The sequence below is a fragment of the Xyrauchen texanus genome, chromosome 16 (genome assembly GCF_025860055.1).
Source record: "Xyrauchen texanus isolate HMW12.3.18 chromosome 16, RBS_HiC_50CHRs, whole genome shotgun sequence".
Classification (NCBI taxonomy): domain Eukaryota; kingdom Metazoa; phylum Chordata; class Actinopteri; order Cypriniformes; family Catostomidae; genus Xyrauchen; species Xyrauchen texanus.
Genome location: NC_068291.1, coordinates 37,005,700 through 37,019,295, shown reverse-complemented (window position 1 = coordinate 37,019,295; position 13,596 = coordinate 37,005,700). Strand labels below are relative to the sequence as shown.

At 35.5% G+C, this 13,596-nt stretch overlaps 1 protein-coding gene across 8 annotated transcripts in view; it reads right to left on the bottom strand.

The window, feature by feature from the left end:
* Nucleotides 1–12,550, bottom strand: part of LOC127657189 (zinc finger MYM-type protein 4-like) — a 40,463-nt gene extending 27,913 nt beyond the window's left edge. For 2 of the 8 annotated variants that reach the window (XM_052145871.1, XM_052145873.1), the window contains exons 1-4: nucleotides 12,421–12,502; nucleotides 8,712–8,779; nucleotides 7,816–7,981; nucleotides 3,817–3,974 (exon numbers count right to left, since the gene is read on the bottom strand). In XM_052145871.1, coding sequence (XP_052001831.1) covers nucleotides 3,817–3,974; nucleotides 7,816–7,981 — 324 coding nt within the window. In that variant the 5' untranslated portion in view covers nucleotides 8,712–8,779; nucleotides 12,421–12,502. Of the gene's footprint in view, nucleotides 1–102; nucleotides 1,883–3,816; nucleotides 3,975–7,815; nucleotides 7,982–8,711; nucleotides 8,780–12,420 lie in introns of those variants that run through there. The other 6 variants (XM_052145872.1, XM_052145875.1, XM_052145876.1 and 3 more) reach the window with 6 other exon arrangements.
* Nucleotides 12,551–13,596: the final 1,046 nt, after the last annotated feature.

Sequence of the window (13,596 nt, the reverse complement as noted above, 5' to 3'; positions counted from 1 at the left end):
TCAATTAACGTCAAACAAAGTCCAGTAAACATAAAAAAAGCTAAATTAATATTTGGTGAGACCATTTTTGCCTTTAAAACAGCACCAATTCTCCTAGGTCACCTGGATACAGTTTTTCTTGGTCGTTGGCAGATGGGATGTTCAAAGTTTCTTGGAGAATTCGCCACAATTCTTCTATATATTTCGGCTGTTTCAACTGCTTCCGTCTCTTCATGTAATGCCAGACTGACTCAATGTTCAGTGGGGAGATCTATGGGGGTCATGCCATCTGTTGCAGGGCTCCCTGTTCTTCTATTCCATTCTATTTGCAAAAGTAAAGTTTGTGAGTCTAAATTTTATATTTTCTAATGACACACTAAAGCTGAACATATAAATAACTATTTTAAGACAAATGTTTTTTGAAACATCTTATGTGTCTAAGACTTTTGCACAGTACTGTACAGTCTGAGACACCTGAAAAAGAGCCAAAAATGAACGTGTTTTTTTTCCCTTATTTGACATGATATAAATCCAATCATGTCAACTGTCTCTGATAAAACTGTTGTGTTGATATTACAAAGCAATAAAAATAGTTAATTAAAGTAAAATAATTTATCAGTGTACATAAAAGTCTCCATATGTCCAAAAGCCACGCCAAACAAATAAAACATAACTATACATAAAAACTAATTACACATGCAAAAACAAGGACTTAAGGTATACAAAGCATAGAGACTTGTAATGAGATTTCTAAGAATGAGGGCCCTTTGACTCGATGAGTCTGCATCGAGTCTGTGTCATTTAAATGGCGCCATCACCTGGTGGCTTTATGTTACCTTGTGCTTCGTGTGGATAATCAAAAGATCTTTGCATCCGATTACCCACTGTGTGGTCTCGTTTGAAAGATAATCACCACCTCTAAATAATGTCATGTGATATTTTATGTTCCATTTATCTTTTTTGAAGTTATAAGTAGAAACGTGGCATATAAGCAACACCAAAATAATTGTCAAAGAAAAATACACTGGCGGCCAAAGGTTTGGAATAATGTACAGATTTAGCTGTTTCAGAAGGAAATTGGTACTTTATTTCATCAAAGTGGCATTCAAATGATCACAAAGTATACTCAGGATATAACTGATGTAAAAAACAGCACCATCACCATTTGTAAAAAAAGGTAATATTTTATCAAATCTACACAGGCCCCTTTTCAATTTTTTCAATTAATGATCAAAACGAAACACTTGTGATTTGTCTGCAAATTTCAAAGCACTTGTTCAGTTTTGATCATGATGACGACATGCATTGGAATTTAATAGCTTTCAAACGATACCTATTTTGTGTTGGTCAAGATATTTTGATGATAATGTTTTTCCTTATGTGCTTAAAGGGTTAATGTTTCTCTACTCTCCCTTGTCTTACATAATCGTTTCTCCTCTTCTCTTTGCCCATCTTCTGGGCTTCATTAAAACAAAAGTGAATCCAAGTTGCTCAGTTTTGCTCATGTGCAATGGGCTCTGATTGCCAAATCATGACTACACTTTGTTATGGGGTAGAGAAGTAATTCGGCCTAATAAAGGATTTTTTTCCCATTTTATTTTCTCCAATTTTTGCAGTTTTCCTCAATGTCAGCTACATGAAAGATGATGATCTGGTCCACATAAAACTTCACATTTACAAATGTTATGGTCTCAAAATTCCAATGTCTTAAAGAGCTCTCAGATACCAGAGCTGATTGGGTGTGTACTGCTCTAACAAGTAACTTGTTTTACCCTTAAACCATTTATTTTTTTTTTATTTTTTTTTTTTTTTACATATATCATAAATAAGATACAGTGGAAAGAATTTTCACAAAATATTTTTGGCATCTCTAGCAACCAAGTTTGAGAATATTTTCCCTAAACAAATACAGAGCTGATGAAAAAGCCACTGATCTCCCAGCTAGGTTGAAAGAATCAACCTTTTGTCCATCACCGTTTTGCGGCATCTAGCCTTGGAGAGCATCAACTGAGCCTGAAGCTGCCAGTGTATATGAATAGGAAGTGCATTGATACTTTGATGGAGTGTTCACCCTTTGCTTTTATACAAGTCTACTATGCAAGATGGCATCCAATGATGTTTTAAAACATCCATTTCAATTGAAATGCTGCACTGATCAGTGTAAATGGCTCCGTGTCATCACCACCTCACAGCCATTTTCTCAAGAGTTTCCTCCCTCCAGTTTGGATCTCTCTCTGGATTCTCTCCCTGTATCTCTTTGTCCTGTCTTTACTGCTCACCATTTTGTGGTTAAACTGATTATATAAACAAACAAGACTGTTAAATGAAATTGTAATTGACTTCAATGATATTAACATTAGCAAATTCATAGAGTTACTTTTACTGTGTTTTATATATATATATATATATAATTTTTTTTTTTACTTTTGAGCCATTGGTGTGTATGGATATTAGTTGACTATGTAATGGCATCCACAAATATACATTTTAAAAGGTGAAGTATGTCATTTCTGGACTATGCCTGGAATTGCAACAATTATGACCTTTTTCAAAAAGGTTTCCCAAGCACTCCCCCTGTCCCGCCCCAAATTCACACCTTTGGTTGAGTTCAATCAAACAAGCAAAGCAATGTTTTAAAAGCTTAATCAAACAGCAAATATTTGAAACAAGTCACATGGACTACTATTATGATACTGTTGGGTTCCTTTTCAAGCTTTAGATTCGGTCACTTTTAAATGACATTGAAATACACACTTCACCTTTAACCTCCTTTATGCTTATTAATCTTGCGAATCAATTTTTCTATTGAGCTATATAGTTGTTGAAATTGAGCATAAAAATAACTGTACAAACAGTGTAAAATGTTATTATGGGGTAAAACTTACCCTCTTCGTAAGTCTTGTGCTTGAAGGTTGTTTGCTTCTCAAGTGGGTCTTGATCCCCACGAAATCGACAAAATTGCATAACATTTGGTTTTTCTGTCACTCTGCAAGACTTCAAGATTAGTGACATATTACATATATCATTCTAATATGACATAGACTGTTCTAAATTACGTAATATTTCCTAGGAAAAATCGTTTATAAAAACTTTATTTTTATTGTGGTCATTGCTAGTCACACCACAGGACAATTTCCACAATTTACTTGAAATTGCTAATTGAACAAAAACACTAAAACTAATCATAATGATCATAAAATGAATCTAAGTATAATAAACTTGTCTATAATTTAAGTTACATGTTATGTCAACTGCCCAAGCATTCATAATAACACCAATATGACCAAAGAAAATGAACTGAAATGCCACCAAAACAGTTCTGTTCAAGAACTCAGAAATAAGGAGGAGGTTTGTTGGAAGGGACTTGATTATGATTATTAGACATACAAATGATTACCCTTTTTTGCCTTGACATGGCTGGATATGCAGATCAGAAAACATCTGCATTTAGTTTTATATTTAGGCATGCAGTTATTTGTGTTGATTCATTTTCACACAACATGCAAAATCAGAGAAGTCAAAATGAGTTTGGATGCTGATCTGCACTTGTAGCCTCTGTGATGTCACATGCACTCGCTGGCAATGAACAGTAAATACGATGCAGACATTTGAGGTTCCTGCTAGCTAATGAAACCCGGAACAATTTTAGGCCAGAGTGATGAAAGGCAAATGGGGACAGGAGGTAGAATGATGTGTCACCTAAAATCGGTCTGTGCTTTCAGAATTTCCAAACTGCACTGCTCATCTGATATCCGGAATCATTTGAGTAATCACATTAATATACTTTAAAACCCTATATTAAATGAAACTGTATAAACAAACCAATTTTCATTTTACCAGTTTGGGTGAAGGTGGATGTGAGGTTTGATTTGATGTTTTGCACAACCTCAGATGACCTTCCATTTTATTTCTTCTTAGTACAGTTGTATTACAATTAGGACAATGGTAATGGGGACAATTTCTGCATGGTAAATGACATCGACATAATCTTTTATCTGTAAAAAAAAAAAAAATGCATCAAGTCAAACAGGAAAAAAATGCAAATCTGTACAAAAAAAAAAAAAGCAGTTGTTGTCTGAGAGAAACAGAATATTCTGTGAGTAAACAATGTAGGGCAGAACTTGATTTTAACAAGAGGTCATTGATTTAATCGTGAAGTGGGCACTCTACAGCAGAATGGAGCTGGACCTGAATCAGAACTTGTGGTCGATTACGGAGAGAATAAAAACATTTGTTCCAGGAATCAGGCTAAATTTATTTCAGCCTCTATCAGCTGGTAACAGAGATGGTGTCTGGGAGTCAAGTTCAGGTTCAGCCTCAAGGTTAACTAGACATATCAAAACATAGCGTTACTTACTATTATTGCCGTGTCACTTTATAACTTTAACCGGCATTAAACTGCTGAATTCACTATTGAAAATATTTGAGAAAGGTAGTATTAGCTACAAAATTAGTCCAAAACTATGCCTGAATACTTAACATAATTTACCCCACCAGCTTGGGCTAGGTGATATCAGCCTAAAAGTATAAAGCATTAAAAAAAAAAAAAAGAAGTAGAAAAGTAAAAATAGTAATCCCTTATACAATAAGACGTGCTATAACTACATTTAAATGATTAAATAAAAACAATTCAACTTTAAATGACAGACAAGTTAAATTTACTTGTAACTAGTTAACGTTACTTAAAATTAAGTTCCGTTTACTTGAGCCAAATAATTACGTTTTAGGGCTGCAACTAAAGATTATTTTGATAACCGATTAATCTTCTTTGATTATTAGGATTAAAAAAATATTTCCTGTATTTTATTACAATGTTATTTATTTTGAAAAAAAGAAATGATAAAGGGCATATGGATTTACAGTATTGAATTCACGATTCTATACTCTCACAACACTTTGAACAAAGCATGAATCATGAAAAGGTACATTTTTATTTTATTTTTTATTATTATTATTACTTTCAGGACACATGCAAAACAGTTCATTTCCTTGTAAAACTTAACAAAAAGTACTGTTCATTAAAGAGTAAAATGATTTATTGGGGTGGAGCGGGACCAAAAATCAGCCCAGCAGAGGGTAATGGTGACACCAGAATAGAAATATTAACAATTCTGCCCAGATGAAAAATACATAATTATGTTAGATATATATGCTTGTACTTGTCATTCATTACATAGTAGTATTTTAAATGAATATTGCAGGTTTTAAAATAGTATTGTCACTGATTACATTTGTCTAAACTATTCTTTTCAATACTATGTATATATCCAGTAAAATAATGTCTGCCATGATATAAATTTACTGGTGAAATCAGACATTACATTTGGCATTATCAGGAGGACTATCAAATATCAGGACCCTTGTAATTATTATAAATCATATTCAGCATTATACACAGTTTAATATAGAACAAATATCTATATAGATCAAATTCTCTCTCGCTCTAATAATGGCATTGTTGCTCATTGTATTATGCGCTTGCCTGAAGAGGCAAAACAATCTAAAAATGGCACATGTTGACCTCTGCCTTTTTGACCTTTGGTGTGATATGTATGAGAGCTGCACAGTTGATTTTTGAAACTGAAGTCGAGGTATCATATTGCACGAGTACGATGACGCTCCCTTTCTCAATTGCGATCGGTTTGATTGACGCTGATGCACGCGCTGCGCTCCCTTGCTCAATGCTCAGTGAACTTTAACGGAGACTCGTCGTCACATGTGGTAAATACATTTTGCGAAATACGTGGAAATAAGCACCTGATTTTGTATTCATAAAATTTATACATTATAAAACATAGAAAATAGCAGTAAAACGAAAATTACTCACTTGAGAGAAACAACTCTTAAGCACATCATACGGCACAATTAGGGTGTGTTCACACTTGGCAGGTTTGGTTCGATTAAAACGAACTCTGGTGCGATTGCTCTGTTAGTGCGGATCATTTGAACAAGTGTGAACCATAGACTGTAAAAAAAGATGGACGACGCCCCTTCGCTCTTTTCCATTGGTGAGAACTGAAGCCACCAGTGTCCGATATGGCGCTGACATCTTGGGACTTGAGACTGCGCAGTTGCGATTTCGGAACCAGACCTGCGCATTAGTGAGCAGGAAGTAAAGCCGCGAAATCAAGGCCCCGCCCTCACTCTCGCTGAATCAATCGCAAGCACACTCCCATGCACTTTTGACGGTGTGAAATAATTAATTATAGAAATGTAGATATTAAATTTAAAGCTCCAGTCTCCTCAGTCCTCTGAAGATCCCGAAAAAAGTCAGTTGGTGCTTCAGTGACTACTTCGCTCAGAGAACCTGTCAATCACAGCTGTCAATCATGAAGTTATAGCATCAAATAACTATCTAAAACAAACTTATTTTGAAAACAAACACCTGAAATTACATCAACATGATAGAAACTACAGTAAATGACAGAAACTATCTTTGGAAAAAAGATATGTGAAGTGTAATATAATTGTTTAGTTGGTCTCACGTCCTGTTGAATAACATGGGGAGGCGGGGTTTATGACCTATACTAGGACCAGTCACCGGGGGCGATCGAGACGTTTTGACTTCACTTTTGAGGGTTTGTGCGGCACACTTGGTGTGAACGCTGCCATCCGAACCTTGGTGAGCACCAAACAAGCGGACCGAGACAGCCTAAACAGTGGGTCTTGGTCTGCTTCCAAACGAACTCTGGTGCGGTTCGACTGACATAAGATGTCTAAACGGACCAAAAACAGGTAGTAATTTGCCTAATACTGACCTCAAGCATACCTGGTTCTTCTCATCATAGGAGCTATGTTGCCCATTAAAGTTTGGTACAGGCGTCGGAACCGCCATCAGCCGTCCTTGCAGCATATCTTCGTTTGTGTGTATAACGGAGGAATTCCTGGTGCTGTTTTGAATCCTTTACACATTTTATTAGCTCTTCATTTCGCATTTCGCCCAGCAGCCAGCATTTTTTTGGATGTTCGGCAAGTTCCGCCAAAAAATATACGTTATAAAAGCGGTCCAATCAGGTTGTGACTTTTTCCTGATGCCTTTGGTTTTGTATTGTTAGGTTCGGTGTTAAAAATGCCAGTGTGAACGGCAAACGAACCAGGACTAAATGTATCATTTTCTTTTTTGGTGCGGACCAAGAGGACCGAACTACAAGTGGGAACACACCCTTACTCGGTCAATGCACCTGATGCAGCAATCGCACCACATAGAACAGCATCTACCTTGAAGTGTTTATTAAGTGCTCTCGTGTACTGGACAACTTGGGTCTTGTTTTTTTTCCCCAGTTCAACATGTCTCTGATGTTTGTCAAATGAGTCTCATCACCAGGCGCAAACTGGCCATTGGGATTACCGAGACTTTTCCCGGTAGGCCGGCCACTAAATGGGGCCACCGCGTTATGCAGAACGCGCCACAAAACGGCGCAGTTTCTATGTAAAATCCCGGGCCGAATTTTCTTCACAGTCCGCCCCTGCAGTTCATGAAAAAAATGTTCACTGGGTTGTAAAGTGATGTCACTGATGGAGCTTCTCCGTGCTCGTTGCATATATCTAACTAATTGATCATTAAATTGTTGTCAATGATTTCCATTATAGATAATTAACGATTAGTTGCTGCAGCCCTAGTACGTTTACTTAAAAAAGCATGCAAACCAAATGCCTAAAAAAACAAGCAAGATCAAATAATTCGATTGTACAGTGCTGATGGATCACGGTCAAGAAAAAAGCAACGTTTATTAAGGAAGAAAATAAGGTCCATTTAATTTAATGTTGACTTTAAAAGACTTCTACAATCAGTTTCTGTCCTATAAATTTGCTTGTTCCAGTGGGTAATAATCCTACCTTCAAAAACAATTGCGTTTTTTAAATGGACTTCAAAATGTTTTCTCATTTTTAAGATCACGGTTGGTTTCATTTTAGGGCACAGAGGACAGTGGTATAAGTAGCAGCATGTTGTGCACGGTGAGATCACAGGTTTACAGCCTGCAGGGAATATTGATTGGTGCATCTGCAAAAAAAAAAAAAAAAACAGATTGAAAAAAAAAAAAAAAAAAAAGAAAACTCAAACAACTAAATTCCACACAAAACTCTACCACAGCCTAAACTAATGAGTATTTGATATGGTAGTTAATTGATAACAAGGGTTGAATGAGCTGTAAGCACTCCGTCGTCGCCCCCGTCACTTCAACAACACACCCTCTTTCCAAAATCCCGCCCTCAAAGACATGTTAGCAAACCCAATGTCAACAGACCAAAAAGTGCAAAATGACTCAAAGCAGCAGATTACACATTTCAGAATGCTCAAACCGCTATGTTTTGGGGAGAAAAAAAAACATTAAAATTGGTATACGGAAAGTATTTAATAATAAAATATACACACTTCCCCTTTAAAGGTATTTTTGTGCCACTAGCATCACTAAATGGAATTGCAAAAATAATGACTATTTCGAACAGGTTTCCTGAGCACACCCTCTATCATTGCTCAATGTTTAAATAACGCCACAAAATCCCAGTGATTACACTCTTCAGGGAAATCAACTATGATTGGCTTATTTAGAGCCATTTGGAAGGAATATTTTAACACAGAAAAATTACATACCTCACATTTAACCTACTTTAATTATTACTGTAATCTTGAAACTCAATCAAGCTATATAGAGCTGTCAAACAAACTGTAAAATGAGCATGGAAATAATTACATGTAAACAAAAATTATTTTAATAGGAGGTCAAACTTACCCTCTTCAGATGTCTTGCGATTGAAGGCTGTGTGCTTCTCTTCCTAGTGAGTCTGCATTAACAATCTTCTAGGATCCACAAGAAATCACTTAAGAGTCACTCCGCAGGACTTCATAATAAGTGACATATTATATGCATTATATTACATAGGCTTTTTTATTATTTAATATCGGTCAAGGAAAATTGTTTCTAAAAATGTAATGTTTTTATGTGGTTATTGCTGGTCACACAACAGGACAATTTTCACAAATGCCTTGAAATTGCTAACAGAATTACAACACACTAACCCCATAATAATAATAATTATTTTAATAAGTTATCAATTTTACAACAAACCTTACATGTTATGTCAAGTGCCCAGATATTCACAATAAGACCACAAAGTCTTGAGAAAGTGTAATCAAAAATAAGATGAGGTTTGATGGAATGGATATCAAACCCTTCTGCCCATCTTGAAAATGACAAATTTAAGTCAGAGAAGCTAAATCCACATGACCTGCAAGCTACATTTTAGTGATATATTGAAAAAGATGACAAGGAGCGGGATAAGGAAATGACAGAAGTTGGACCCAAAACTTTTGTCACCCACATGAGTGCCAACATGCAACATGTTGTAAAACTTGACCTACCCACCAGGCCGTTTCAATGACACTGAACCAACTTTTTCTTATATTCAATGACAAAGACCTTCTCATTTAGCTTTATATTTAAGCCTACAGCTGATTATTTTGATACAATGCCATGCATAATGCAAAACCAGAGATATCCAAATGAGTCTATCTGCAAACCTGCACTCTCAGCCTTCTGTGAATTCCTATGGACTCACTGCTAAGAAACCAAAAATACGCCATTTGATGTTGATGCAAGCCAATAAACTTAGAATAATTTGAAGTAGACCTAATGTTTGTGGTGTTTGATGTAGGATTACAATAAATGAGCATTCACGTAGGCTAATATTGTTTGTTAATTTAGACTAGCAAAAAAAAAAAAAAATCAAGAAATGAAACAATATAAACAAAATAATAATTATTTTACCAGTCCAGAATAAGTTTGCTGTTAAGGTTTATGATGGTTATTTTAATGCTTTGCACAGTTGCAAATGAGCTTCCATTATTGTTTATCTGAGAATAACAACAACACGGCATGTGAGACAACACTACTCTGAAAAACCAAAAAGCGGTTGTTGACATACTTTTGAAGTCAACTTGAAATGGCCTTTGCAAACCATTTCATTTTCATAATGTGACATGAAAACACAATCAGCAAGGACAAAAAAAAAAAGACAAAAAGAATGGGTTAATTTTGATTTCATGTTGACTTTAAATTTCTCAAACAACTTTGTTTTCACAACCAGTTTCTATTCTTTAAAAAAAGACAATGACTATGTGGTAGTATAATTTCTATCAATTTAACTACCCCGTTCCAGTTATTAATCCTACCTTTGAAAGATATATTATGTTTGTATATGGACATCAGAATGATACTTTAGAAATATTGCGGGTTCAATACAAGTTAAGCTCAATTGACAGCATTTGGGGCACAAGGTTGATTCCCACAAAAATGTATTTTGTCTCGTCCCTCCTTTTCTAAAAAAATAAATAAATAAATAACAAAAAAAGAAAAAATCCATGTTACAGTGAGGCACTTACAATGGATGTGAATGGGGCAAATTTTTGGAGGGTTTGAGTTTGAGTTTTAGGTGCTTTATTATATGTCTTGCACTGAGGAGAGGCTTCGTCTGGCCACTCTGCCATAAAGCCCACATTGGTGGAGTGTTGCAGTGATGGTTGTCCTTCTGCAGATTTATCTCATCTCCACACATGATCTCTGGAGCGCAACCAGAGTGACCATCGTATTCTTGGTCACCTCTCTTACAAAGACCCTTCGCCCCCACTTGCTCAGTTTGACCGGGCAGCCAGCTCTAAGAAGAGTCCTGGTTTTTCCAAACTTCTTCCATTTAAGAATTATGGAGGCCACTGTGCTCTTGGGAACCTTTAATGCAATTTGTGTAGCCTTCCCCAAATCTGGGCCTCAACACATTCCTGCCTCTGAGCTCTGCAGGTAGTTTCTTTGACTTCATGGCTTGGGTTTTCTCTGATATGCATTTTCAGTTGTGAGACATTGTACAGGTGTGTGCCTTTCCAAATCATGTCCAATCAATTGAATTTGCCATAGGTGGACTCCAATCAAAGTGCAGAAACATCTAAACAAATATCCAGAGAAATGGGATGCACCTGAGCTAAATTTCAAGTTTCATAGCAAAGGGTCTGAATACATATGTCAATGTGATATTTTTTTTATAAATTTGCATAGTTATCAAAAAAATAATTGCTTTGTCATTAAGGGGTATGGAGTATTGATTGATGTGAAAAAATATAATTTAAAGCATTTTAGCATCAGGCTGCAACATAACAAAATGTGAAAAAATTAAAGGGTCTGAATAATTTCTGAATGCACTGTAAGTGCCTCACGCTAACCTCGATTTAAAGAAAAGGACTGATGAGTCCAAATACATTTTTGAGGTAATAACCATTATTCCACAAATGCTATGGAATGAGGGTAACTTGTATTGAACCGTCATAATCCTTTCATTCTTTAAATGGGAATTGGTTTCATTTTAAGACAAATCCCTTGGACTTAACTAATGAGTACATTGTTTTTTAAATGACATTAAGTGTTATAATCGATATAATAGATTGAAGGTACTGTCAGCGATTCGTCAGTGCCTCCTCCCTTCAACGGCACGCCCTCTTTCCCAAAAACACGCCCTCAAACACATGCCAGCAAACCAGAAGTCCATTAACACCAACATTCCAAAATGACTGACAGGCAAAGAGCATTTCTGATTGGCTAAAAAGGCGGGCTGCTCCCCTGACGCTCTTTTTTCACAGGACCATATGATATCTCAAGAGACCCATTTCATTGACATCTGTCAGGAAATAAGGACACTTTATACTGCCAAATCTCAACAAGAAATGCAAACGTCCACAAACTAATAGTCCACATATATCTACTTCATATTTGTCCTTGTCAATCACAGATTAAGTTCTAAGCAGTTTAGAGATTGAATTGCGACTATAAATCATACATAACATGGTTATTTCCAAACACCTTTGGGGACAAAAAACTAAATAATAAAAATCCTTTTGCTACTGAAATAATGAAAGGCGTTAATGTGTTTCCGGTTCCTTGGCTGAGAGTGCAGGTCTGTTGCCAGACCACATAAACATCTGATAATAAACTACTACATGAATCACCAATATGTATATTTATTTACATATAATTCACTGGTATTATTCAGCATTGCCACAGTCGTTGATTATCACATATAGATGTTGCAATTATAGTATACACCAATACGAGAAAGTCAAAAGAGAAGGGATGCGTGTAGACTCCCTGTATGCATCTGCATTTAGAGAAACCTCCTGCAGACTCCCTGCATGCACTGCTGGATTCCGCCATGTTAAAAATGCGATCGAATATCTTTTACTACAGCGATCTTACGCGATCATGCGCGCCAAGTCGGTACACACGCGCTTACTATTGTTTTTTTACGATAAATATTGACCATTAAAATTACGATCTTCAGCGTCGTACTCATAGATCTGCATAGTGCGCTCACAAGCGCGCTAGCAGGCTAGATACGAGATGAGCAAGAGAAATGCTATTCTAAATGGAAACAGAGTTGTGTGTTTAAAGATATACTTACGTAGAGATGAAGATGAGCTGTCAAACGGGGGCCTGCATACGTTCCCTCGATATGTTTTAATGTCTTACAGTCCCTTAACTCTTGTGTTGTACGTACAAAGCCTTTGACTAAAGGAACACCGCCAAACGAGCTCCCGGTTTGCAGAACAAGCTGAGTAAGTTATGCTGCGCCCTGGTGTCTGGGAGGAAAAATTGCAGCACCATCCAAAATAAAACGAAATTAAAAGACGAATTTCGGCGTGTTCATATGTGATACTGAATAAAAATGTAGTGCTTAAAAGTAAAAATGAAAGTACTATTATAAATATGACCATTTGTAAAAATTACTAGTAAATGAAAAATTACTAATTTATTTTATAATTTTATATTTTTATGGGTGTCTTGTTGCTGTATTGTATTTTTGTGCACTGAAAGCTCCTGTCACCTAGACAAATTTATTGTATGTGTAAGCATAAAGCAAATTCTGATTCTGATTCTTCTTCTTAAATGTATACATCCGGTCTTTAGTGACATGGGACCTCATTCCACCACCACCTGTACCTCTTCCATGTTTTGGAGTTGTGCGGCTTCTGCACACATCTCTTAAGCATTTCTCATTATCTTTTAATATAATAATAATAATAATAATAATAATAATAATAATAATATAAATAGTATAACACACACAATTTTTTTATATATATATTTTTTTTGCAATATATATATATATATATATATATATATATATATATATATATATATATATATATATATATATATTGCACAAAAAAATTATAATAAACAAAAAGTGTTTTTTTTACACTATTTTTATGAATGTTTCATATCCATATAAGTTTAAAATCAAAGGATATCCATTTCTTTGTTTATTACAAGAGGAATGAGTACTATAGTCATAAAAAATAAACAATTTATCAGGTCAATTTTCTTTGCAAAAATTTATTATCAACAATGAATTAGTATTCCAAATGCGTGTACACATACATATTATACATTATGTTTCTTACTCAAGGTGGTGCTGTTGTTACAGTGATTGACTTGATGTACATTTGACATTGCTGTTTGATGAAGATGCAACATGGAAGTAAACTATAAAAAGTACAATAGATGAACTGTATGATATGACTACTGTAATTTGGGTATACTACTGAAATTATGTAAGTTGTGCATCTAGTTAGGC